Source organism: Octodon degus, unplaced genomic scaffold (genome assembly GCF_000260255.1).
Source record: "Octodon degus isolate 3935 unplaced genomic scaffold, OctDeg1.0 scaffold00090, whole genome shotgun sequence".
NCBI classification, from domain to species: Eukaryota; Metazoa; Chordata; class Mammalia; order Rodentia; family Octodontidae; genus Octodon; species Octodon degus.
Window position 1 is genome coordinate 10,930,108 of NW_004524666.1, and position 27,978 is coordinate 10,958,085.

The window sequence follows — 27,978 nt, forward strand, 5'->3', positions numbered from 1 at the left end:
TGAACAATAGCAAGAAACAATTTCCAATTAACAGTGATAATGACAAAAAGAAAGTTACTACAATAACTGAAATAACTAAAAATTTACCTTGTTTTGGCACAATGTTCTTCAATATTGCTATCCCATCTTTGGGACATCACCAGACTAAGCTCCATTTCCTCTTTTTCAATCTGTGGTTCATTTTCTTCATCATCACTATTTTGGGGATTTTTACTATCTCCAAAAGAGTGACATGGCGATGGCATCCTACTTCTATCCCCCTGATATCCATCACTTTCCAATCCAGCAAGAAGACGCACCAGAGCCTCATCAGGACTACTGTCCACTACAAAACAAGTGAGTCAATCAACAAACGACTTACAATTTTCTAAATAATAATAATCCAGGTAAACTAGAAGAATAAAAACATAGATACTGGCACAAGCTAAAAGTATATAGTTGGCGCAAAGGCTCAGCTATTAAAGTAGCACTCCATTCAAAGTGTAACCTGAAGACCATCTTTATTAGAATGATTTCTTAGCTTTATTACATCTCAGGGGGCCAGGGAGATAGCTCAGTAGAATAAGCATTTGCCTGGCAAGCACAATGTCCTGAGTTCAATCCCTGGTACCACCAAAAAACAAAAATGAAAAAAACTTTATTACATCTCAGAACTCATCCACATCGAATGAATCAGGATTCTAACGTAGGGTCTACGAACCTTTATTTTAATAAGCTGCCCAAACCTAAAGCTTTAAGAGTGCTGAACAAAACATGGATACAAATGTTAAAATAAATATAAAAAGTAAAATATGCAAATTAATGCTAAGGAAGTCTTAAATTTTAATAAATTTAAAGCTCTTATATGTCATATAATCTTCATTTATCTCAAAGAAAATTCATACTTGCAAAAAATAACCCAAGAGAACTTAAAAAGTAGTTAAGAATATTATTTATAATACCATTTCACACATACTAGAACTGCTACAATAAAAAAGATATATTATAATTAAGTGGTGGTAAGGCTGTGAAGAAACTGAAACCCTCAAATGCTGGTCAGATTGTAAAATTATATAACCATTTGCAGTTCCTCAAAATGCTTAACATAAAATTACCGTATGTAGTATTGTCAAATATATACCCCACCTCTTGTTTTGTATATGTCACTTAACAGTCTTGTAATATTCAAAGCAATTAAATCTTTTTATAAGCTCAAGAGTTGAGTTGGAAGTCTCTAGGTAGCTTCATAATACAGACTAGGAGCAGAAAGACCAAGGCAGGGCTATAGTTAGGATCTGGAGTTCCATCTTTCAATCTCTGGAGGAATGGAGGGGAGCTGAAGGTTGCGTTGATCCGAATTAGCTAATGATTTAATCATTCATGTTTACATAATTAAGCAGCAATAAACACTAAAAAAGACTGCATTCTAAGTGTCTCTGAATAGCCAAACACCTGAAAGTTCCTGAAGGATGGCACATCCCAAGAAAGCTCCGTGTTCTTTCCCTGTATCTTGTCTTATCCATCTCTTCTTCTGCTGTTAATCAGTATATCCTCTGTACTATCCTTTATAATAAGCCAGTAAACTAAATATGTCCCTTAGTTCTGTGAACTGCTTCATAAAATTAATCAAACTATAATATGGGGACTGTAAGAACTCCAATTTATAGCCAGTCAATCAGTCAGTCTACTTTTTCTTTAGGGAGTGGGGTAGTGGGGATCAAATTTAAGATTTTATGCTTGCCAGACAGGCACTTGTGCCACAAAGCTATATCCCTGGCCCCTAGAAAGTGAGTCAGAAACAAAGGTACAACAATCTTGGACTTATGACCCCAATCTTGGGAGACACTAGTCTTAAGGACTAAGCTCCCTATTTATGATATAGATGCTGTTTCTAGGCCAGTGACAGTGAATCTATCAAACAAATGTTTTTAAGACAAAAGATGTTAATGTATGAATTGATTTTTGTTTCAACTGAAAATCTCAGTATCCAGGTTTAACTGCAATGAGGGAACTTTTTTCCTTTAAATTTTGTATGTATTTATTTTTATTAATTTTGAGAAACAAATAGCAATGAGACAGTTTCAAAACAGGTTAGTAGGACAGTTACAATAATTAATACATTGCATATTGTTGCCTTCGTAGTAGTTATTCATGGTACAAGATGAAGACATGATATCCTGTCCAAACACTATTAGTACAAATCTTTCTTCTCACTGAAGTAAGAGAAAGTAGCTGTGTATCTATCCTATTTTGTATATACAGATACATAATGGTCCTTCATTAGTTGAGAATGATTTCTGTTTTTTTGGAACTTTGTGATAAATGAGTGGGTTTGGGGCTATAGTTTCGGCACTTGTCTCTAAAAGGTTTGCCATCACTGCTCTAGGCAGACAATGTAAGACTTGAAGACATCAAGATGGTGCCTCCTACAGAACTAATTACTTGTTTGGTGTGTAGAGAAAACCTTCCACACATGAGGTCCTGTGCACACAGAAGTCTACACTGACTGACATGGTACAAATGTATAGGAGAAACTGAATTTGTTTTCTCTATAGCTACACCTGCCACCCATAAATTTCACTAATACATACAAACTCAAGCTGAAAAAATGTTCATACAGATATACATGTCTGAAAAATTATATTGGCATTGTTCATAAAAGACAGAAAAGCACAAACCACCCAAATAAAACCGATAGATGAAAAAAATGTGCTAATAGCCATATGATGGGATATTATTCAGTGAGAAAGAGAAACGAGTACTGACAGCTACTACAACATGAATGACTTTAAAAACATGATGCTAAACGAAAGCACCAATATGCAAAAGAGTACACATTATATAACTCCATTTATACGCTATACCCCAACTGTGTAGATTGAGCACAAGAGAATAAAGACTAGTGGTTTTCAAGGGCTGAAAGCAAGAATGGGTACTGACTCCTGGGGTTTTTCTGGGGTAATGGAAATTCATAAACACTGTTTTAGTTTTCTTTTGTTGATTATTATTAATGAAATAACAAATTCAATCCTACTACCAAATATAAATATTTGGCAAGAGCCATTCTGGCAATGATTTATTTCTGAAGCCTTCATACTCTCTGATATTTGATGACACTGAGATTGCATGTGAGCTGGGTATGATGGCACATATCTGTAATCCCAGAACTCTGGGAGGCTGAGGCAGGAAGATTACATGTTCAAATCCAGCTTGGGCAACTTGGTGATTCAGCAAAAAGAAAACATTAGAAAAGGTAGGGGCATAGCTGAAGGTAAGATCCTTGGATTCAATTTTCAGTACGGGTAGAGGATGAAGGGGTGAGAGAGAGCCAGAATGTTGTTGGTTTTGTTTTGTTTTGGGTTTTTTTTTGTATTTTTTAGGGAAGGGTCTACAGTGTGTTCAGGGTCTCACTACTAGATCAGACTCGTAGTGTCCTCCTGTTTACAGCCTCCCAAGAACTTGGATTACACAGAATGTATTTTGGAACCTTAAGAAGGGCAGAATTTTATCTGCTAATGATACATTTGATGAAAATAATGAAATGTGCATATGCTTCTCAATCTTTTATTTCCCTAAATTTTTCTATATGCCTCTTTTGACCATTTTATAACTAGAAGGTAACTTTAAATACTTTGATATATTAATTTCATTCACATATAGAAATACATTATAGAAAATAAGAAATTTTTAAAAATAAAATAAATTTTAAAAAATACATTATATTAGACTGCAAACTTCAAACTAACTTTTAATGTGGTCTTAGAATGATTTATGCATGTGACCACTCATTTAAAAAAGAAATTAGTCACTCATTCTGTTCTAAAACATTTTTGAAACATGAGTATGAATAATAATTCAGTACTGTCCATAAGAAAATATAAATAACAGAGGGGGCTGAGCTTATATTTGATACTATAAAATTTTTTTAGATGTAGAGAGAAAAACAATCATAACATTGATTAAATCAAACAAAATAAGAGACATAAAATATAATCATATCTCATTTATGCAACAAAAATGCTAAATTTCTGCAAAAGATCTGACTGAAAAATTTGATTTATGATGCTAATAAAATGTATTTAGTGTGATACAAAGATACTTAGAGGTAACTGCTGTGTGCTATGCTAACCAAAAAATTAGCACTTGAAAAAGACTGTCAAGTGAATTTTCTGATAATTTGCTGTTTTATTAAGCGTACTTTAGTTTACAGAATTAAACATAAGTACATTTCTCCCCTAAAGTAATTTTTTCTCATTTTTTTTAAAAAAAATTATTTCCTCGGGTCAGGGAGATGGCTCAGTAGAATAAGCGCTGCCCTGGCAAACACAAGGGCCTGAGTTCAATTCCTGGTTCTAAAAAAAAAAATTCCTAATGGTTATTTTAGAAAAAGTTATGTTGAAAAAAAAAAAAAAAAGTTTACCTGAATTAACATAAGGTTTTATGTTTACATTCAGAATATGAAACATCAATCTCTTCAGGTCAAAGAAAAAAATACCTCTTCACAAAATCTAACTTCACTTACTTCAAACACTAAATATTTATGGTGCCATTGTAACTTACCAAAAATTGGTGACTCACTCAATCGCTGAGTTAAAGGCTGAAAAGTCTGACTATTTTCCATGAGGTTCAAAATTGCTTCTTCATTAATAAGGGCTTCTCCGACTTTATGTGTGGTGTCACCTTAAGATGAAAAGAATACAAAAGCTTTAACATAATGTCCTAAATCTGAAAGTTATTATTTAAGACTTTCTGTAAGTTAGAAGCATTATAAAGTAAGCCTATTTAAAAATTTGAAGAATTACTGACACATGCTAAAAATAAAAAGCCACAGAAATACCTAACCTGTTATACGGATTAGTGAAAAACTAAACAAAACACATAACCTCCCCATCTCCCAAGTCTATGGATCAGCAAATAGTTACAATCTCTTCCATCATTCTGATTCTACCTACTGTGCATAAATAGTTGTATTACTCTGATTTTTTAAAAAATGAATTATTTAAAATATAAAGGAAAAACTTATTTGACAAAAACTATTCTCTATGTCAAAAAATTCATTCTTTACCATTTTTTTATTTTTCAGAAAGCCTCCAGTTCATTCTCTAAAAATAGTAGTATTTCAACATTTGTAGAAGATCTGAAGGGACTCAATAAGTTTAAGAACAAAGGTAAAATAAATCACATGTTATAATATCATCAAAAGTAGAAGAACATAAAAAAAAACACATATTAGTAATGAGAAAAAGATTACACACCAAAAAAACAGCAGAAGTTTCAGGATGGTAAACTCAAAAAAGAACTGTTTTCTTGTGGTTATTATAATCAGACTTAAAACTAGGTTCATTTAAGTTTTTAAAAAAGCATTAAGGGGCCGGAGAGGTGGCTCAGTGGAATAAGTGCTTCCCTGGCAAGTGCAAGGGCCTGAGTTCAATCCTTGTTTTTGCCAAAACATTAAAAAAAAAAAAAATAAAAAAAAAAATTAAATCTTTCAAAAGAATTACTTTAAAGGTAAAAAAAAACCTTAGGATAGAGCTGGGCTAGTAAAAACAAAACAAAACATTTTTAAAAATCATTAGAAAAGACCGATTAATAGAAAAGCACATTCTCTGAAACCAATAAAAATAAAGACTAGAATGATGAATACAATTTATAGAGAAGGTATAAATTATCTTAGGAATAGAAGGGGGAATTCTAAAGGTAAAATAAAGACGTTAATATTCAGAAAAAATGACACAAACCTAGTTCAAACAAAAAAACAAAGTCTGAGGGCTGGGGAGACAGCCTGCCTGCCTGGCAAGCACAAGGTCCCAGCAGAAGGCTCCGGTGCGAACAGGACAGCTCTGAAGCTGAACAAGGGAACGTCTGTCACACTGGGATCTGATAAAGGAAGAGCTATCAAATAGTATGTTCTTAACAGAGAGTAACATGCTAGAAGTGGGAGAGACCCTAGGGACAAGTAGTCCTGTTAGATAAATGTTATCATAACTAGCTAAACACACACACACACACACACACACACAATTCTTATATATTATATAAACTAATTTTCAGATGAATTTTAAGAAGACTTCATTTAGAAAAACCCAATTCTAAACATATAGGTCTTAGGACAAATACTTTTTTTCCCCATAATTTTATTGATAAACAAATAGCAATGAGACAGTTTCAAATCAAACTGGTAGGACAGTTTCAATAATTAACACATTGCATACCTTCTTCTTAGGACAAATACTTTAAAACTTTTGTTATATCAAGGTAGGGAAGGTCTCAGAAACTAGATACAAAAACAAACTATTTGGGAAGATTTTGGTAAGTCTGATACTAAGATTAAATGCATACACAATCCTAAAAGTAAAAATATAATTTTTTTTAAAAGAGGAAGACAAAAGAAAGTGAAAATATTTTGAAAACTATTACATTATGAGCCTTGTTGGGAACAAAATATTCCTGCAACAAATAACTGACAAAATACAAGAAACTCCTACACAATCAAGTGAGAAAAAAACCAGTAATCGAGAGAAAATAAGCAAAGAACATGAATAACCAGTTTGCAGATAAAGATAAACCAAATGGCCTTTAAAGGTGTTCGAATTCACTGGCAGTTAGAAAATGTAGATTAAACTCAGGAAATGACCATATCAAATAATCATATTGTCACAACATTTTTTATTTAATAATTTCCCTCTATCATTTGGCACTATCAATTGTTGAGGGTTCACTGGACTATAATATCTGCATGTGAATAAAAAGACTACTGAGAAGAATTTTAATTACTGTCTTATTTAACAATCATGCATAATGTAAATTACAGAAACACTAGAAAAGAGATGTTATCTGGATAGCCTACAAAGTACATATGGTAGCATTTATTTTTTATTTTTTTGTGCGGTACCAGGGATTGAACTCAGGGCCATGTGTTTGCCAGGCAAGCACTTATTCTACTGGGCTATCTCCCTGGCCCCAGTATCATTCAGAAAATAATACTTCTATGTGTTTTGCAAAGAAACTCTTGCACGTAGACATAAAAAGACAGCATTCTGCAAAGGTGAAAATCATCAAAAACTACCAGTATAGAATGGATCACCTGTGAAAACGTTTTGGAATGGAGCATTAACCAACAGCTAAAATAAAGAGACAAGTGTAAATTTCAAAGTGTTAATATTGACATAAAAAGGTATTCAACAATCTTTGACTTACAATTTATTTAAAAGACATTGTATGATATCTTCTCCTAGTATTAGAAACTCTAAAAAGTATATTCCCATTTTCTGTTGACTTTATATTACTTCTTCCCTGTCTTTTATAAACACACACACACACACACACACACACACACACACACACACATATAGAAAAAAATATGTGTATAACCCAACATAAGATTGGTACTTTTTCATAGAAATCTGCAATGACCTTTAAATAAGGGTTCATCTAATATATCTTTTATATAGTCCTGCATAACTATCACATTGAGGGCTCTTTATCAATCATCCAGGAGCATGCTGCAACTTCTCTTGCCTTTTGAATTATGCTCTTTGTTATTTCCTATATGCTACTTCTGGAGGTATTAAAATATTTCAAGTTTGTATAACTAGAAAATCTTACTTTTAGTTTTCAAAGGTATGTTTGCTAAGTATAAAATTCAAAGAGGACAGATCTTTTCTTTCAGTCCTTTCATTAATCTAGTTTTTTACACATTTGGTCCTTTTTTTCTTTCTAATGTGGAATAAGATGCTATTTAATTTTGTTCTTCCATAGCTAATATTTTTATGTATATGATTTAATGATTTTCTTTTTTTTTTTTTTTTTTTTGCTCCGAATGCCTTCAGGGAAGGTTTGGCATTAGGCTTGAGTTGTGGGGATCTAACCACAGCAACCTGAGCCTGACTGCTTTGTTGAAACAGCCACTTAAAGAACTGAGCTAAGGGGCAGGCCCCCAATGATTTTTTTCTTTACAAGAAATTTTGGACAATTTCATTTTTGTGTATCTTGGTATGATTTTATTTCAATGTCTTTGCAAAAGCTTCATTTTTCTTGGAAATGTGGTATTATAAGTTGAACTAAATTCAGAAATTTTAAATCTTTAAATATTTATTGCCTACTTTCTACTTTTCGAATTCTAATTATATGAATATGTTTCTTAAACCAAGACACAGTGAACTATTATGACTGATCAGTAAATTCTTTATTTTTATTTTGGACAGTTTTTATTGTTATATTCATTTATGTTTGTAAATAATTTATTTTCAATTTGCAATCTAATAAAAAATAAAATAATAAAATAAAAAAGGTATTCAACAGCATTAGTAATAAGTGGTATGAAAATTAAAACTTATGAGAACCATTTGTTTCATTTTAGTTTCATTATTTTACAATACTTCTCAAGACATTTATTCTAAATTTCATGTGCTATGGTCTCTAGCAGCATTATTCTTATCAGTCAAAAATAAAAAAACACAAGTATTTATGAACTGAGATGGATTATCAAAATACATATTCATATAACACAGTATTTTTGGCAATAAAAAGAAATACTGATACCAGAATATAAACTTTTCAAGTACTGTGCTAAGTTAAAGACAGAAAATAAAAACTACCCATTATATGATTTCTTTAATATAGCCCCGATAGAAAAGGCAAACAGAGGGATAAGAAATTAGACAAGTAGCAATTAGGGATAAAGAGGGGACTGGAAATGAACACAAGGGATCCTTCGGGTTGATAAAAATGCTCTAAATTGGATTGTAGAGATATTTGCTCGACTCCATAAATATACTATAATCAATGAATTATACAGTTAAAATAAACAAATACTATGCTCTGTAAACTATATCTGAAGTAAGTTGCCTAAAATATATAATGTTGAGAAATCAAAAAATGCCAGTGAGGTTATAGGGAAAAAGAAACTTCTACAAAACTGGTGTAAATGTGAACTGCTACAACCACTATGGAAACTGGCATAGCGATCTCTCAAAAAACTAAAATTAGACATTACATTTTTCTCAGCTATGCCTTGTCTGGGTCCCTACTACAAGAATTAAAGACATATTACAGTGATACATGCATATCATGTTTAGCAGCATAATTAATAATAGCTCAATTTAGAAAGTAACCTGTATGCCCATCTACAGATGAAAGGGCAATGAAAATGTGATGACAGAGACTGACAGGATAAAAGGATTCAATCACAAAAGTAAATTTCAATTATTTGTAGGAATGACTTCCTCGGTTTTTTCTTCTTCAGTTGTTTGAGATGGTTTCATGCTGTATAATTCAAGCTGGCCTTGAACTCACTATGTAGTCTAGGCTAACCTTGAACTGATAGCAATTCTCCTGCTTCAGCCTCCCAAGTGTTGGGATTACAACTGTGCACTACCATCTCCAGCTGGAAATGGATACAGCTAAAGACCATAATGCTAAGCGAAACAAATCAGACCTGGAAGATTAAATATCACATAATTTAAATTTAAAGATCAAAATAAAATAGATAATAGAAAAAAGAGTAGACTTTGTGGACATGGGAAAGAGATATAAGGATGAGGTTTTGGAGGGACTGTTGGCAGTGGAAGAGAAGAATGATTAAGATTCCACATGTGTACATACTAGTTTTCCAAGATGAATATAATTTTTAATCTCAAAAATACTGAAAAATTTTAAAAATAAAAATATACAAAAGTCATATACATTGTGAGCACGTTTCACATATAAACATATCTTGGTACGTTCTTTTCGTATAAAAGAACGTACCAAGATATACGTATTAACAGTTTGCATCTACTTCAGGAAAGGGCTTACCTTTAGAGATGTTGAAAGGATAAATGAATAGAAGAAAAGATCTTTATTAAAGCCATTTTTTACTTCTTAGAGAGAAAAAGTGCTAGCAAACTCAGTTGAGTATTTGCTAGATACAACATATCTGTTATATTTTTCTGAATATCTCAAAAGGAAAATCTCACCTTTGGTTGACTCTGTGTCTTTGTGGACTTCTATCATATTGGCTGGAGTACACTGAAGCATTTCAGGAGACAGAATGTCAGAATGCAACGTTAACTCAGCAGAGAACTCCTGGGATCCATCACTGAGGTCCACAGATCCTGATAATGGTCTGCTTTATAACATCAAACATACAAATATCATACAACATGTCCTTTATATCAAATTAGGTAACAGGAATAAAATTAGTTCTGAGATCTATAATTAATAACCACTTACACGGAGAAATCATTCTGCTTGAAAATTTCCTGAAGTCTCTTCTGAAATTTTTTTTCATTTTCTGTTGCTGGCACAAATCTGCGATCTTTGAATTTCAAAAGTGCATTAAAAAACTGTAACAGCAAATGAACAAAATACTTTTCCTTTTCTCTAAAGCAGCTTTTAAAATGACAGCAGTTTCCTACCTTTCTCTTGACACATATGCCATCACCTAAATGTAGTCCTATTATAGGATCACACAAAACAGAAATGGTTGAAGTCACCATAAAGTTCTATAATTATAACCTAAATCTGAAAAAGGAAAGCATCGCCCTACTTATAAAATAACGTATATCTTAAAACTAGAATTTTTTCCTTATAAAGTGTTTTTATTTTAAAAATAAGGAGCCAGGGAGATAGCTCAGTAGAATAAGCACTTGCCTGGCAAGCTCAAGGGTCTCAGTTCAATCCCCAGTTCTGCTAATAAATAAATAAATATAAAAAGACAGATTTAAAGTATATCTTTTCTTAAAAAAATAAAAATAAGTCAAACATTTTTAGTGTCCTAGACATTAGAGTACCTTACATACACTTGCATTTTGAATTTTCTTTTATTCTTTAACCTTTGTTAAAAATTTGTTGCATCTGTTGTATCTATTCAATGCTTCTCAAATTCTTTTTGAATGTAGCAACATTTTATTATAAATCAACAATGATCAAAGAGAGTTTATGCTGCCATTGCCAGAAAAAAATTGGGAGCAGTATTTTCAAAGCTCAATACACTACAGTGTTTCCATATTGACAAATCATGGTTGTTTTACAGTTCACTTGGCAATACAGAAGGTAGTACAATAAAATAATATTTGGAAGACAGTTATGCAGATAATCATTGGTTGTACAGTAATGCCAATAGAATAATACACAGAAAATTTAAAGGTAATTTCAAAAGTCAAATCTAGTTTCTAGGAAGAAACCACAACAGGGAAGATATATTTGGTATTACAAAGTATCACTGGAGTATCATTACTGTATACCTTGTGACTCAGGTTGGCTAAGTTGAGAACTTTCATTTCTATTTCTTCGCCGTTGCTTTTCATCTTCCCAGATGGCTTGCAGACCAGGGTTTCCATCAATCTGAGCTGCAATCACAGTATCAATGATACTTCAATACTGCAAGGGTCAAAGTAAAAACTTCACATCTAATGAAAAATCTAAACTTTGGTAAATATTGCCTTTTAAGAAAAACAATTACTTGCTTTGTGTAATAAAAGAGAAAGACTACCCCATCCTACATGGTATTTCCTCTTTTAGATTTCTTCCCCTTGATTGTCTAAAATCTAGTAAATACATAAAATTTAAACAACTGGTGAGAACCAACAGATCCTAAGAGTTTTCTTTCTCATATATAATCTGAAGACAAAACAAAAGTCGGAGTGTATTAAATTATTTAATACTGGGTAATTTTATTTAGTGTCACACTATAGTTTTATTTCTAAGCAAATATATCATAATGAATATTTAAAGGAAAAAATAATGACTCATCAGAAACAGAAGTGGCTTTCATTTTTATGTATTTATTTTTATATATTTGGTACAAGGTCTCACTACACAGCTCAGACTTGTAGTGATCCTCCTGTTTTCAGTCTCCCCAGCCCTGGGATTACAGGCATGCGCCACCACGCCTGGGATTGGTCAATGGCTCAGGGTGCCCGAGAGCACAGCCAGCACAGCCTGTGGTGCCTGGGATCGAATCCCAGTCCCTGTACTTGCCTAAACTATGCTTAGTCCACTGAGCTATCTTGCTGGCCTTCAGCAGTTTTTAAAATATTTTGTAACCTGTATACTATTTCAGTTGCCTAATGATAATTCTAGTCTATTTTGGTCATTAAGTTTCACAAATAAAACTATGTATTAAAAATAACTGTGTATGTACACTCAATGTCCAGTCGATTTAAGATGTCAGCAGCTACAGCATCCACTTCTAATTCGCACGTACTCTGTGGCTCAACACCTTCCAGTATCAAAGAGCTGTAATAAAAAGATATCAAAAAATGTTAGATCAACGTTCATGAGATTTTTTTCCTTGAAAGTCTTTCCCAAGACTTTGTCCACAGCTATCAGAAAAACTGATATTAATTCACAATTATTTATAACATTGCTATCATGTGCACATAAAAATGAAAAAAATAAAAATTCTTTTTCACTGAAAACCCTAGAGATACCTGCCAGTATGTTTTACATATTCTGTTTCACTATATTTTATATGTAAGGAATATCCAATGTTTTATCATGTGGTCATGCCTGGGTCAGAATGGAATAAAATAGCAGAGGTAGAACAGAGTGATGTATCAAAAACCATACACATAACATTTATTTTTATTAATTTATTTTTTGCATTTTAGGGAAGGGTCTACAGGGTGTTCAATGTCTTACTACTAGATCAGACTCATAATGACCCGCCTGTTCACAGCTCCTAAGAGCTGGAATTGCAGGAGCACGCCACCATGCCCAGTCTCAATTGCCTTCTCAGTGCTCTGGGGGCGGGGCCAGCATGGCAGGCCCAGGGATTGAACCCCTGGCCCCTATGCCTGCTTGTAGGTGCTTTAATCCACTGAGCTATTTGGCCGGCCCTACATTTATGTATTTGTATCTGTTGTCTAGAGACATTTTTTTTCCACCAAATGTGAAAACATGGAACAAGAGATGAGGGAAGGGGAACATACCGAATGGTGAATAATATTCATTGTTTTTCTGCCCTCAGCTGTTGGGCTGAGGAATGCTTTAAATTTTTTTATAAGTATGGAATTAATAAACTACATGAATAGTCAACACAACTAGCAAAAGTGATACCACAAGATTAATTTTTAGCAAGAACTACAAGAGGGCTTTTTTCCACTAACACCCTTTAACACAAAAGCACTGTTGTATTCTATCAGAACCACTCAAAAAAGAGTAGGAAGATGTCATTTAGTTCTCAGCACTTGTCAGAATGAACAGACAGCATTTAGCATGGATCTCAGTTCATTCATTCCAACATTTAAGTCTTCTACCAAAATTAAACATTAATACAAAAATAACTATGATTTTACTTGAAAGTGAATGATAGCATACTTCTTTAACATTTGGTTCTGATGTATTTTTAATGTTTTAGTAGAAACATATAAGCAAATCCTCATTTCTGCTGTGTATTCTTTCTTAAGGAAACTCTGATGATATTACTAATTTGCTACCCAGGAATCCCAGACTTTGAAAGACTGAGAGTGGTAAGCAGCAGTAAAAGAGCCTCTCTGAGATTTGGTGTTCAAACATCAGAATAGTGCAATTGTGAGGAAGAGAAGAGGTCCCTGGGACCCAGGAAGGAGCTGAAGCTAGAACTGAAGCCCACAGACAGAGCAAAGAGAGAAGCATTAACTAAGAAGGAAGACGAAGGCAGCACTTTCTCTATGAGCCTGGACTCGCCGCATGGGAGGGGTAGCTGGAAACTGCAGAAGCACAGGGAATGCTAGCAACCCCAGAGGCCTCTGAGAAACACACACAAATGGAGCAGTTTGGTGGGCTTGGAGGACTGAAGTGGCTGGTTTGTTCTCAGAGAGGGCTCAACTGAGCTCAGAACCCTGAGCAGCTGGCTGCTTGCTCCACTTGTGGCTCCCAACCAAATTCAAGTCTGCATGGGACAAGGAGACTGCTGTGGGCTGGACTGGTCTAGTGTGGTTCTAGCCTCGCAACCACAGGCTACCCTGAACATCATTAGAGACAGGGTGCAGGTTTGCTGGAATTAACCTCTACCCTGCCATGGAGTTGCTACCTGCTGGGACTGACATACATGAGTTTGGGATCTTCAGCCCATGTTGTCTACCACTGGTAGCAGGGACACACAGTGAAGTGGATTATTTTTTCTTTTCTTTTTTAAAATGTTCTTTCTTTTTTGTTTTGTTTCATCTTCATTGTTTGTTGTTTTTATGTATGAACATAATTTCTAGATTTGTTGTTATTTTGTTGTTATTTCTTCCTTCTCTCCCTCTGGTCTTCTGTACCAGTTCACAAAGTTTATATGCTCCTCTTTCATTTTCCACCCTTGCTTATGATCTCTTCCTTTTCTGGAGGTTTGCTTTTTTTTTTTTTTTTTTCCTTTCTGGTCTTTTTGAGACCAGGTTACACTACATAGTTCAGGTTGGCCTAGAACTCATTAAGTAGCCCATGCTGGCCTTGGAACTCCCAGTGATCATCCTGTGTCATTCTCTTCCTTGTCTTCTTTTTCTCTATCCACCCCCCTCCACCTCCAACCCTCTTACATTTTTTCACCAGAGGGTAAAATTTCCATATTCAGTTTATTTACTGCATATAATTTTCTGGTTCATTTTGGATTTTTGTTATATAACCACAAATCTAGTTCATATGGTTAAAAGTGGCATATTAAGTTACCTTAGTTTGTCATTTTCTAGACTGTGCTTGATGCTGTTATTGCCGATTGTACCACTATTGTGACATGATTTTTCTAGCGCATATATATATATATATATATATATATATATATATATATATATATATATGTTTTGTTTTTTTTTTTAAATTTATTTATCTGGTACAGGTCTTGCTATGCAGCCTGGACTCATGGTGATGCTCCTGTTTCAGCCTCCCCACCTCTGAGATTATAGGCATGTACCACCACATCTGGTTTTCGTGGTCAGCTCAGCTGGCTTGGGGCAGGGCTGGCATGGCATGCAGTACTGGGGATAGAACCTGGGTCTTTGCATTTTCCTAGGTACTTAGACTGTTGAGCTATTTTCCTGGCCTTTCTAGCCAGTATTCTTTCTAGTATACCAAGACTGAGATTGTCTAAGGGTCATAAACAACACTAGAGGCCAGTGCCAAAAAGCCAGGGGATGAATGAAGTAGGCAGCAACTTCTTATTCCCAATAAACTCAAGAAGTAGGACTGTGCAACAGACTCAAAACCCAAAAACCAGATACAGCTGGAAGAAATCTTCGAGAAGTCATTATTTCCTAAAGGTTCTTTTTCTTTCTTTTTTTTTGCAGAACCAGGGATTGAACTCAGATCCCTGCGTTTGCCAGTCAAGCACTTATTCTACTGAGCCATCTCCCCGGCCATACCTAAAAAGGTTCTAAATACTAGGAATAAAGCACTTAGCATAGGCAATTTCTAAGTGTCTACCCAGGAATTAAACTAAAAAGAAAACAACAAAACAATAAAGAAAATGAGAAGATACTTAAACAAGATGTAACCCCAGATGCCCAGCTGACCAAAGGCAAACCTAAAGGAGGTGGAACAATCTGGACTCTCTGAAGTGGCAACAACAAAGCAATTCAAAGAGCTTCTAGAAAAAAATCAAATTAGAAATAATTTCTCAGATACCAACAGAGATGGTGACCATAATGAACGACATCCTTAAGGACTCTAGAGCAGAGAAAAAAAAAAAAAAATAGAAGTGCTTAGGAGAATGATGCAAACCACGAATGCTCAAAGTAGGAAAGAAATGGAATCCACTAAGCACATGTCAAGGAGATTAAAAATTCCACTGAAAGCATGCGTGACAGAATGAAGCAATGTGAGGACCAAATAGAACACAGAATAGTGGTTAGTGACCGGGACCAAAATCACATGGCCATATTAATAGATAAAGAAAAAGCATTCAAGAAAGTCTAACACCGATTCATGATAAAAACCCTACAGAAAACTGGAGTAGGTGGTCTGTATCTTAATTTGATAAAAAGCCATCTCTGACATTCCAATGTCTCATCATATTAAATGGACAAAAACTAAAAGCTTTCAACCTAAAATCAGGAAATATCAGGGACCCTTTCAGTGAGCCTCCACTCTCCTGCCAGGTGTTATGGTAGATGGCGAAAGACAGAAAGAAAGAACAAGAGACAATATGACAGTACAGTGGAGATCCAGGATGACCAGTACATCACAAGGAACAATCTAAGTCTTTACTGATTGAGGAGGGGATTACTGATGCTCAGAGAACTGAGGTAGCCTTATCCTATGGGATCTCGCCCTTGAGTGTCTTTATTCTTAGTGGTTTTAGGCTTAGGCTTAGTAGGTGGGAGAATTCACTAAAGGTATAATGGGAAATCCAGGATGGTGATACTGATAATCCTATATCTCTATTCTTTAGGGAAGTATGTAAAACTAGCCTTGTGACTTTGTGGTCCCCAGCAAGACAAGATAGTGATGTTCATTGTCACTACTCTTATTCAATATAGTTCTGGAAACTTTAGGCAAAGTAATTAGATAAGAGAAAGAAATACAAGGACTCATGATAGGAAAGGGAGAAGTTCAATTATCATTCTTTGCAGATGACATAAAGACCCTAAAACTCCACCAAAGACATCTAGATTTAGTAACCAAATTCAGTAATGTAGCTGAATACAACGTCAACACTCAAAAGCAATAGCATTCCTTTACACAAACAACAAAATCCTTGCAAAAGAAATCAAGGAAACAACACTTTTCACAATAGCATCCAGAAAAAGGAAACACTTAGCAATCAAAATAAAACACACATCCAGAAAGAATGGTCATCAAGAAATCAACTAAAAAATAAAATAAAAGAAAGAAAGAAAAAAAAAAAGAAAGAAGAAGAAAAAAAAAAGAAATCAACTAGTAACAAATGTTGGCTTAGCTGTGGGGGAAAAGGAACCCTTCTCCATTGTTGGTGAGAATGTAGACTGGTGAAACCACTGTGGAAATCAGTGTGGAGATTCTTCAGAAAACCAGGAGTACAGGTCCCACTCAATTCAGCTATTCTTTTTTGGTATCTTCCCAAAAGATTTAAAATGATCATACTACAGCAATATATACACACCCACGTTTATAGCTGCATAGTTCGTAATAACGAAATCTTGGAAGCACCACAAATACCTATCAACTGATAAATGGATAAAGATGTGTTTTTTTTTAATTCAATGGACTACTCTGCCATAAACAAAGCCAACCTTGAGACATTTCAAGCTAAATGGATGCACCTTGTGAACATACTCTTAAGTGAAATAAACTGGGCACAGATGTGTATATACTGAATTATTTCTCTGATTTGAGAAACCAAAAATTTAAATAAGGTCCCAAGGGTATACCAGATATTTAAAATAGACTGTTCCTTTTTTCTTTGGCAGTATGGGTGATTGAACTCAGGTCCTCGTGCTTGCCAGGCAGGAGCTTAAGCCACTGAGCTCTCTCCCCAGCCCCTTGGATATTTAAAATAGGAAATAAATATTCAACTAGGAAGGCAGACTAGGGAGGGGAGTGGGGAAAAGAAAGGTAAAAGAAAACAAAATGAGAAAAGAACCATAATGTATAATGGATATTGTGAAATAGGAATAAAATGCTCAAATTTGAAGAACTAGGGAGGAGAGAAAGGAAAAGGAAGGAAGGGGAAAAAATGTGAAAAAAAGGAAAAATGGAAGCAAAGCTTTTATTACTAGGGAAGGGAAAGGGGGTTAAGGGAATGGGGAAAAATGAACAAGATATGTAATGTACAGGTACAAATTCCTTATAATGAATATGTATACCTAAAATATACCAATAAAAATTATTACTGTGTTATGGTTGAAGCTTGGTGGTAGAATGTTTGGCTGGAATATGTGAGCCCTCTGGTGGGGGAGGGAGAAGGAAACGGTATGGTGACAAGAGCAGGAAGAAGGAGGGAGAAGAAATACAGAGAAAGAGGAAAAAGCAAGAAATAGAAGACATCTGTTAAACCACAGAATTTTTGCAACTCATGTATGTATATGTTTATATACATATATAAACACAGACACATACATACACACATGCATGACCTCACCATTGATAAAAGGCACATTAGCTACCTACCACAACATATTCCTTTAACTTTGAGAAAAAATAACTCCCAAAGTATACTGTTCTAATCATTCACATTTTTTTTTTTTTTTTTTTTTTTTTTTTTGCGGTACTAGGGATCAAACTCCAGACCTTGAGCTTACCAGGCAGGCACTTATGCCACTTATATACCTAGCCTCCAACCCCCGTTTTTTTTGTCTTTTTTGAGACAGGGTCTTACTATGAAATTCATTCTGGCCTTGAGCTCACTTTGTAGCCCAGGCTGGTTTCAAACTCTTAATGATCCTCCTGTTTCAGCTTCCCAAATACTGGGATTACAGGTGTGTGCCACCATGCCTGGATGAATTTATATAATTTAACAAAATTAATTTTGCTATAAATTAAAGGAACAGATAAAAGTTAATCTTTTCCTCTTATATTAAATCATTTCATAATTTGAAAACAAAATCACGTTATATATATCAAGGGTAAATATTCAAAAGTAACACTTTGTTAAAGAAGGGCAATAAAAACATTAAAAAACATAATCTCACAGCAGAAATTTACAATGATTACTTGCCCTCATTACAACAAAATTATAGACATTTAGATGACAGTATTCCCTGAGAGGAAATTAACCTCTATAACGAAACATCTGTTTCCAGTAAACAGAAAAAGGGTGAGTAAAACAAACGAGTCAGCAAATACATATACACCACTGTTTTAGTTATTAAAGGAATATAAACAAAACATGCTAATTTGACAATTGTACTTCTCTGAACATTTCTGTTCATAGCTAAACAGAAGAGATTTACTAGGATCATTGAAGAAAAAGGTGAATACTTGCAATTTAAGAAACCTCTCCAGATCATTCTGATGGAGAGCCAGAATTGAGACTAACACAGATTTGATTTTTGTGGAGTTATAACCTCAAAGGTCCCAGACACACGGTGATTTACAGTAAGGTGAGTGGAGCTGCTGACTTAGCATCCCTGCGTCATCACAACTCTGTTGCTATTTGTCCTGGCCCTGGTAATATGTTTGTAAAGGAAAATTAAAAATTTATTTGTATTTTTTAATAAAGGCAATGAAAATAAAGTGCTACAACTGATAAAAATGAGACCAACAAACTTGAGGAAAGTATGTATGGTAAAATATTTGATATCTGTTATTTGGAATTGGTGAAATTATAGATTTTTATTTAATACAAACATGAAAAATATATAGCTATCCTTTATGTATTATAAATTCTAATTCTAGATAGCTTGCCTAATTTTGCTGATTTGTCTCTTCATATCTTTGCTCATATTTTAATTTCTGTCTTTTGTTTCACTATTCTCCCCTTCCTTTTTCACAGTAGTGGAGATTGAACCCAGGATCTTGTACATACTAGGTGAGGGCTCTACCACTCAGCTATGCCAGCAGTTCCTCAACAACTTTTCAGACTTTTAAAAACATGTAAGGGTTTCCTCAAACTTAACTCCTAATCAGTGCAAGAGCTTCAAAATACAAACGAGCTTTAATTTTAATTGATTATCAACAAAAGAAAGGCAGTAAATACAAAATTTTGAAAACTAGGGATATCTAGTATGCATCATCACCTTATTGAAGTTATACAAAAAAACAATTCCCTGTATCTGGAACTATAAAGAAACTCAGAAGTGAATATTTATCAAAAAGTCCTGGACTGGGAAGATAGCTCCGCTGTCTAAGCATCTGCCTAACAAGCACAAGGATCGGAGTTCGATCCCCAGTACTGCATGCTGTGCCACCTGACAGCCACTGAAACCAGGCATGGTGACACACACCTGTAATCCCAGAGCTAGGTAGGCTGAAACAGAAGGATCACTATGAGTCCATGCTGTGTAGCAAGACCCTGTACCAAAGAAATAAAAGATTAAAAAAGGAAAGTCCTGAACCTTGTTAAGAAGCACAATCAAGAGTCACTGACTGTCCACTTTACTTCAAAGTCTTTACAAATTTTGTTCTATCATTTAACTAGATTCTTTAAGTATTAACAAGTTATTCTATAACACAGAAATCCTGTAAAGTGTATGTTAAGAGTATCTAAAACTATATAAATTGGGCTCTAACCAAGTACTTTTATATCTGTCCAACTGAAAAGGGAATTCATGTTTTCTTATTATAAAGGCATGTAACTATACATTTCCCTATTCTGTATTCTTCTGAGTAGAAAGCATCAGGTGATGTGTAAAGAGCAAAGCCAGTACCACTCACCAATACTCAACTGACCAATAAAATGATCAAGACAACTTTGGGTGATGCTATGTGGTATAAAAAGGAAATCTCTTATTTCAATGTAGATAAAATTACTGACAATTTTAGATCTCAATATAGATAGAATGCATGAAAAATATGGACGCTAGATAGAAGTATAACATTCCACCCCAAATTCCTATTACTAACTGGGCAGGAACCAGGTACATTTTCATAGTCTGGCTTTTAAATTTTATTTTATTTTTTTCTAATAGGGATCAAACTCAGGGCCTTGAACTTGTGAGGCAGGAACTTATGCCGCTGAGCCATCTTCTCAGCCCTTTATGGTCTGGTTTTTAAATCTATGATTCTATATAATATATTAATATTGAAACTTGCTTTGGGGGCAAATTTAAAGGTTAAAATAGCCAATATCTATTGAAACCATATATTAACAAAATGCACTAATATTAATTCAAAAAAGACCCAATATATTAAAAGGTTAACATTAAATTATGCTAACCAATGATTTCAGATTATTAGGATATGCTTCCCCCTCATTTCCTTTATGCCATTAACTAACCTTGGTATTTCATCCTCTTCCCACCTAAAGAAAGTACCAGCAAAGGAATTTCCTGATAACCGATCCTTGGGTGATCCAGTTGCAATCAATGTATCATCTAGGAATAAAAAGTAAATTTAAATAAATTCTACTTTTACTTTGTATATAATTACCATTTAAGTAAAATAATATACAACCTATGTCAGTTGTTTCTAAAATTGGGCCCTAAAAACTCATACATACAGAGAGATATGTATACATAGTTGAGAGCAATGGTTCCAAACTAAGAACTGGGGAGGAAAGAAAGAAAAAGTATTTGTGATATAGGGATGTATGAGAGATGGCTGTATTTTCATAGTACAATAAAAGTGTGACACATTTGAATGTGCTACTGTATGCTTAAAATCTCATTTGAAGATTGAAGATGTAATTTGGTGACATGCTTGCCTATATGTCAGTACAGCAAAAGAAAAAAGCTTCAACCTCTTTTGAAAGATAAAGAATTATGAATTTTTAGGCTTTAAATTCCTAGTGTACTCTGTATGGGCCTCAGCCAAAATTCTAGAGGAAATTTCATAATAAATTCAAAGCATAAACACTAATACCTAAACAAAAACAAAATACCAAAGCATTCCAAAAGTAACAGTAGTAATTCAAGCTGACTTGCATTTGAAGAAGAGACTGTATCTACCTGCTTAGGAGTCACTGTTTTAGAAGCCGAGTCGTGAGCTCACACGTCAGAGGTTGACTCAAATTTTTTAATCCTTTTATTATTTCTTATGAAAATTCAACTTTTCAAATAGAAGTTGAATGAATACCTAAAAAAATCCTAACATTTTAAGATACTACATTTATAAGTAAATCTAGTACTTTGATTTTATTGGTTAGCTTAATCACAAAATGGTGTCTGTAGAATGAGATAAGGTACCACCATTTTTACTATTTCAAGAAAACACATACCAAAACAAGCAAATGATTTTATATACATTCATAAGAAGTTTTTGTTCGTTTTTTGGTACTGGAAACCAAACTCAGGATCTTGCGCTTGCCAGGGAGGCGCTGTGCCACTGAGCTATGTCCCCAGCCCTCGCTTAGAAGTTTCAAAAGGCTTTGCTACATAATCTAACAGCATCTGTATGAAATTACTTCACAATTTGTAAATTTAAACAAACTTTATTTTCTAATAAATTTCTATGAATAAAAACCAACCAGAAATTTACTAATTCAAAGTTACCAACATATTATAAAATCACATTCTAATCTAGGGATATAGGTCAGTGGTAAAGTGCTTGCCTACTATTAGTGAGGCTAGCACCAAAGAAAACAAAAAGCAGAACAGAACAAAAACACCCATAAAAATTTAACTCATTTTACTTACAATGTGTATTTATTTATTTATTTATTTGTTTAGTATTTGGTACAGGTATGTGGCTCTGACTCATACTGATTCTCCTGTTTTCAGCTTCCCCAGCACTGGGATTACAGGTGTGCGCCACCACACCTGGACTTCGTGGCTCGCTCAGCAAACCTGGAGTGTGGGGTCTAAATGGCTTGTGGTGCTGGGGATTGAACCCTGGTCCTTGAGCTTGTCAAAGCAGGCACTTAGTCCACTGAGCTCTCGCTAACCCTACACTATGTATTATTTCAGCCTATTTCTCTAAAGAATATTAAAAGTATTTACATTTAATTTATTTCTAAATATAGACGCTAAAGAAACAATATAAAAATTCCTGGGGGCCGGGGAGTTAGCTCAGTAGAGTAAGTGCTTGCCTGGCAAGTGCAAGGGCCCGAGTTCAATCCCCGGTTCCGCAAAAAAAAAAAAAAAAAAAAAAAAAAAGTTCCTGTTGGGTGCTCAAATTATTTCTCCATTGCAGTACTTTTATATGCCTTACTTTAATAATAAGTGATTATACATGTATAGATATTTATTTACCAGAAGAACTTGGAGTTTTAACTATAAATGTGCCTAACGTACACAACAAGTATAAAACATATACTCATTCCATAATTGCAATATAACTTAATGTTAAACCAAACAAAAAAATTTACGTTAATTTTACATCATACTGCTTTTAATTTCTAATCAACTTTCACATAATTCTGCCTTTGAATTTGTAATAAAAAATCCTTCTAATTACTAAACTATCTATATTTTATTAAAAAATCCTTCTAATTACCACTTAAAAGTACCTAGTTTTTGTAAGTAAAATGGCTTATATATCTTTGCAAATTCAAACTCTCTTGTGCTTCTTCATCTATTAGAGAAAAAAATTCTATAAATACTTGCTGTATATACTCTACAAACTTTTCAATTCTTCAATCCTTAAGTTCACAACTAGAGTTGACACTAACAGGTGACTTGTTTTTCTTTATTCCCCTCAAAAACCTTTCATTTAGAACAATTTTAAAGATAAGCTACAAGAATAGTACGGATTGTTCTATACATCAGTCAGCTGATTCCCTTATACTTAACATTTTATGTTACTGTGACACAATGAAGAAAGTGACACAAGAAGATTGCTATTAATTACACTACACACTGTATTTGAGTTTCACCCATTTTTCCACTAATACCCTCTTTCTGTTCAGGATTCAAGCAGTTACCATTAATTAGTTGCTGTTTCCCCAGTCTCTTCTGGTCTATTTCTTACCTTTCCTTGTTTTTCACGACCTTGGTAACAATGAGTACTGATGAGATAACTTGTACAATGATCTTCAGTCTGAATCTGTTGTTTTCTCATTGATTAGAATGGACATTTGGAAAACATTACTAGAGGTGAGTGAAGTGCCCTTTTTATTAAATCATCTAAGAGGGCACATGAAGTATAGTTTCGTAATCTGAAAATTAGTCATGTATCCAACCACACCAGTACTGTACAGAATAAATCCTCCACTCTAGCTAGTACCAATTTCTTTTTGTTTTGTGCTTTCTGAGACAGAGTCTTGCTAAGTATGCATTGCAGGCTTACCCTAAACTTGAAGCAATTGTCCTGCCTGTCTCTCCAGTGCTGGGATCACAGGCATGCATTATCACGTCCAGCTATGCTAGTAACTAATTTCAAGCATTAAAGTTTGGCCCCAGAATCAGGTGTCCTAACCACTGATTGATTTGTTCATTTTTTTTTTTTTAAACTATGGATTAAACCCAAAGTCTTTGTATTGAACTAAATTCTCAACCCTTGCTAAATTGATATATTACCCAAACTGGGCTCAAACTTTCAATCCTCCTGACTTACGCTTTGTAGGGTGCTTACATTACAGGCATGTATCACCATACCTGGCTATTTTGCCTTTTATATCAAGTCAAATATTCCTATGAGAGAAATATTTCAATTTAAATCTCTCAATATTAATTGAAAATAAGTGAAATATCCATAACCCAAAACATTTCATTCTATAAAACATGACTTTTAAATATTGTCTATTATTTGCAATATATGAAACAGGTTTATATTATAAATGATGTTTAAGTAGTTTTTTGAGTTTCAATAATAATTTTTTTGCCTCTTTCGAAAAAACCCAAAAAACCATTTTTCCTAAGTAAATTTTCTTACAGCATTCTCACTATGTCCCTTTCACAGTCAGCAGTCTCCTCTCTCCTTTTAGAGCTTGGCAACTAAAAGTGTTTTGTACCTCAGTGGAATGCCCTATGAATGAAATCATGTAATTAGTAGCCTTTGACTGTGGCTTAACAAAACAATTTAAACATTTACTTGCATGAGTTAGTATATAGTTTAGGGGTGTTCATGGGGAGGGGGTGAGAAGAACTGCATTCCCAGCCCTTTTGTACATTTTAAAATTTAAGGCTAGACTTCAGTAAGTTGCTAAAATGCCCTAGCTAGGCTTGAACTTGTCATCATCCTGCCTCAGCTTCCCACACTACTAGGGTTTTAGGTGTGCAATACCAAAGCAGGTGTGAATCAAATCCTGTTACTATTTATAATTACATAGTATCACTTTATCCATTCCTCTGTTGAATAAATGTCTTAGTTGTAAATTATGAAACAAGTTCCTATAAAAGTTTGCATTTGGGTTCAGGTAAATTTAAATTGTGAAACACTTGAGTAAACATCAGAGGTGCAATTACTAGGTCATACTAAGTATATTCAACCTTATGAGAAAAACCATGAAATTGTCTTCCAAATGGACTATTTGCATTCCTAGCAGCAATGAATAAGAATGGCCTTTGCTTCACATTCTAACCAGCATTTGTTATTAAGGCTTTTAAGTTTTAGCAATTCTAACAGGTCTACTTTGGATAATTTGCATTTCCCTAGTAACAGATAATACGGAGTTATCACCTTTTTAGGTATTAGCCATCCTTATATATCCTCTGTGGTGACGTCCTCAATACTTTGAGAGCATTTTAAGTTGAGCTATTTGCTTGTTTATTGACTTTTAAGAGTTGTTTATATGTATTTTTTTGTTGCAATCCAAGACTGCGTATGTTAGGCAAATGCTCTACTTTAGCACTGTATCTTTGCCTGTCTTGCCTTGCCTTGTCTTTTCTTCTTTCATCTTTTTGAGACAGGGTTTCACTATGAGTTCAGGTTAACTTTGAGCTCACTTTGTAGCCCAGGCTGTTCTCAAACCAGCAATTATCCTCCTGTCTCAGCCTCCAGAGTGCCAGGATTACAGGCATGCACCACCACACCCACTTTGCTTTGTTTTTCCTTTCTTTCTTCTCCCCACCCCTTCATTTTTTGTTGTTTTGTTGTTGTTGTTGTTGTTGTTTTGTTTTGTTTGCAGAACTGGGGATTGCACTCAGGCCCTTGACCTTGCCTGGGAAGCGCTTATTCCACTGAGCCATCTTCCCAGCCCTGTTTTTTTCCTTTTCCTTTTCCTCTTCCTCTCTCCTCCTCTTCCTCCTCCTCCTCCTCCCCCTCCCCCTCCTCCCCTTCCTCTTCCTCTTCTTCCTCTTCTTCTTTTTAAAAGACAGGGCCTCATTAAATTGCCCTGGATGGGCTCAAATTTCCAATCCTGCTGCATCAACCTCCAGAGTAGCTGGGATTAGAGGCAGGTGGCAGCTCGCCTAGCTTCTTATACATTTTTTTTTATTCAATTATGTATTTAATTCATAATTCACAAATATTTTCTCCCCTGTGATTTTTCATTCTTCCAACAATTTCTTCAGACCAGAAATCAAATTTTTTTTTCTTTTCTCAATCTTCCTTTCACTGCTACATCCATAATTTCATCAAACTCAGATTTTCCCTTTTCCTTCTAGAGGTTTGATCATTTATACATACATTTAAGTCTGGAAAGTATTTTCAGTTAATTTTTTTTTTTAAATGTAGGAGTCACATGTCTGGGTTCCTTAATTTTTATTTCCCAACATATGGAGTCCAGTTATTCCAGCATTATTTGTTTAAAGACTTCTTTCACTGAATTATCAAGGCATCTTTATCAAAACTAAGTTGAATATATTTATAAGCCAAAATGAAGCCCCTTCAAAAAATACGGGTCTGTGTCTGAGTTCTGCTCAGCTCCATCAACATATGTCTGTCTTCGGTACAACGCTTATCTGTATTACAGTAGCTTGAAAGTGTTGAAATACGATAATGTGTCAATTCATCCTTTTTAATATCTCTACACTTTAATAAAGTGATTATGTATTGGATATAAAACAACACAGTCCTCACAAAGATTGAGAGTGAAGGGGTGGAAAATAAGGGGTTACAATCCAAGTAGGGAAAAAGGTATTAGAAGTCATCATCTCGTTCTTCTTCTATCCCTTTTCCTTTTCTATCTCTTTCTCTTCTGAAAACAAGTGAGCTACTAGACAGCCATCCTTCGCAGTCTTGTTCATTAAGGAGATTTTAGACTATTCTAAGACACTGAGAAGATGAATAAACTCTTTGAGATAATTTGAGATTATCATCATTCAGAACAATTAGTTATGAACAAATTAGTCATTTTGGTCTAATTTAAAGGGGAGTCACATGCTGGTTCCAATATGTTAATTTTGTATATTTTTTTAAATGTAGTAATAAGTATGTTATTACCAAAAATAGTTTATTACTTTTAAAAGCAGTGTTATATTGCATCAAAGTTGTTTCACCTAAAGATACTAATATACTGCAAAGGCAAAACAAAACCATTAGCAAATATAACCACTGTACACTAGAACTCTGCAAATAGCATTTTAGTTGATAAAGATTTGAGTTATAGTTTTCCAGCCTGTATCTAATAATTATAATATCTGCATTCTTTGCAGGGCAGTGTGCATTTAGATAGAGAACTTCCCCTAGGGAACATTGGCATTTCCTTCTGTCAGACATGAGTATATTATCATACCATCACCACCTTAAATCAAATTCCAGATTTGAGAATTTTTGAATTCCAGGAGATTCAAATAAAACTGAAATGTTTCCAAGTGTTTCCCTTCCCAGCACAGGTGCAATGTAAGAGGATATTCACCAGAGATTCTATCCCTCCGTATCTTACTCCCTGAAGTGCTCCCACCTGCCAGGCAGCACTGGGGTTTGAATTCCCTCTAGGCAAAAGCTATTTTCAGCACTCTATTCCTTTTTTCATTCTATACTTTATTGTTAAAACCTAAGCCAAAAGAAAATAAAACAGCAGCAATAGCTGTTAATTTTTTATTAAAGAAGTTTAGCTAATTTTATTAAAGAAGTTCAGCAGTGAGAGGAAAAAAAAAAATCAAAGCAAGTTAGAACATTAGGGCTGGAAGTAAAATGCTGGTTTGATTTGCCTTTGTTTTGTTTGAAAAGAGAAAAAATCTAATGAGAATAAAAGAATGTTTGACCCAGAAACTCTATTCATAGGTATATACCTAAGAGAAATGAAAACTTATGATCACAAAAACTTGTATATGAAAGTTGTTGACAGCATAGTTCACAACAGTCAAAAGGTGAAAACAATCCAAACTGTTCATCAACTGATGAAATGATAAATAAAATGTAGTACATCCAAGTAATATACTACTACTGGGTTGTAAAAAGGAATGAAATATTGATAAGTGCTGTTACACAGACAAAACCTTAAGAACACTGTATTACATATAAATACTGTACATCCCCACATTTTATATCATTCTACTTGTATGAAACATGCATGATGAATGAATACAGGGATAAAAAGTACATTAGTAGTTGCTTGGGGTGGCAGGCATAAAAACTTGCAGGTGATAGCTACAGGTTTCCCTTAGAGGTAATTAAAATTTTCTATATTTACAATGATGGCTGCACAAATCTGAATATACT

The 27,978-nt window shown here is 34.3% G+C and overlaps 1 protein-coding gene across 5 annotated transcripts in view; it reads right to left on the reverse strand.

The window, feature by feature from the left end:
* Positions 1-27,978, reverse strand: part of Rev3l (REV3 like, DNA directed polymerase zeta catalytic subunit) — a 183,028-nt gene that overhangs the window by 79,502 nt on the left and 75,548 nt on the right. For 4 of the 5 annotated variants that reach the window (XM_023722299.1, XM_023722300.1, XM_023722301.1 and 1 more), the window contains exons 5-11: positions 20,774-20,870; positions 12,104-12,198; positions 11,205-11,309; positions 10,192-10,276; positions 9,936-10,087; positions 4,540-4,659; positions 88-325 (exon numbers count right to left, since the gene is read on the reverse strand). In XM_023722299.1, coding sequence (XP_023578067.1) covers positions 88-325; positions 4,540-4,659; positions 9,936-10,087; positions 10,192-10,276; positions 11,205-11,309; positions 12,104-12,198; positions 20,774-20,870 — 892 coding nt within the window. The remainder of the gene's footprint in view (positions 1-87; positions 326-4,539; positions 4,660-9,935; positions 10,088-10,191; positions 10,277-11,204; positions 11,310-12,103; positions 12,199-20,773; positions 20,871-27,978) is intronic. The other variant, XM_004637502.3, reaches the window with a different exon arrangement.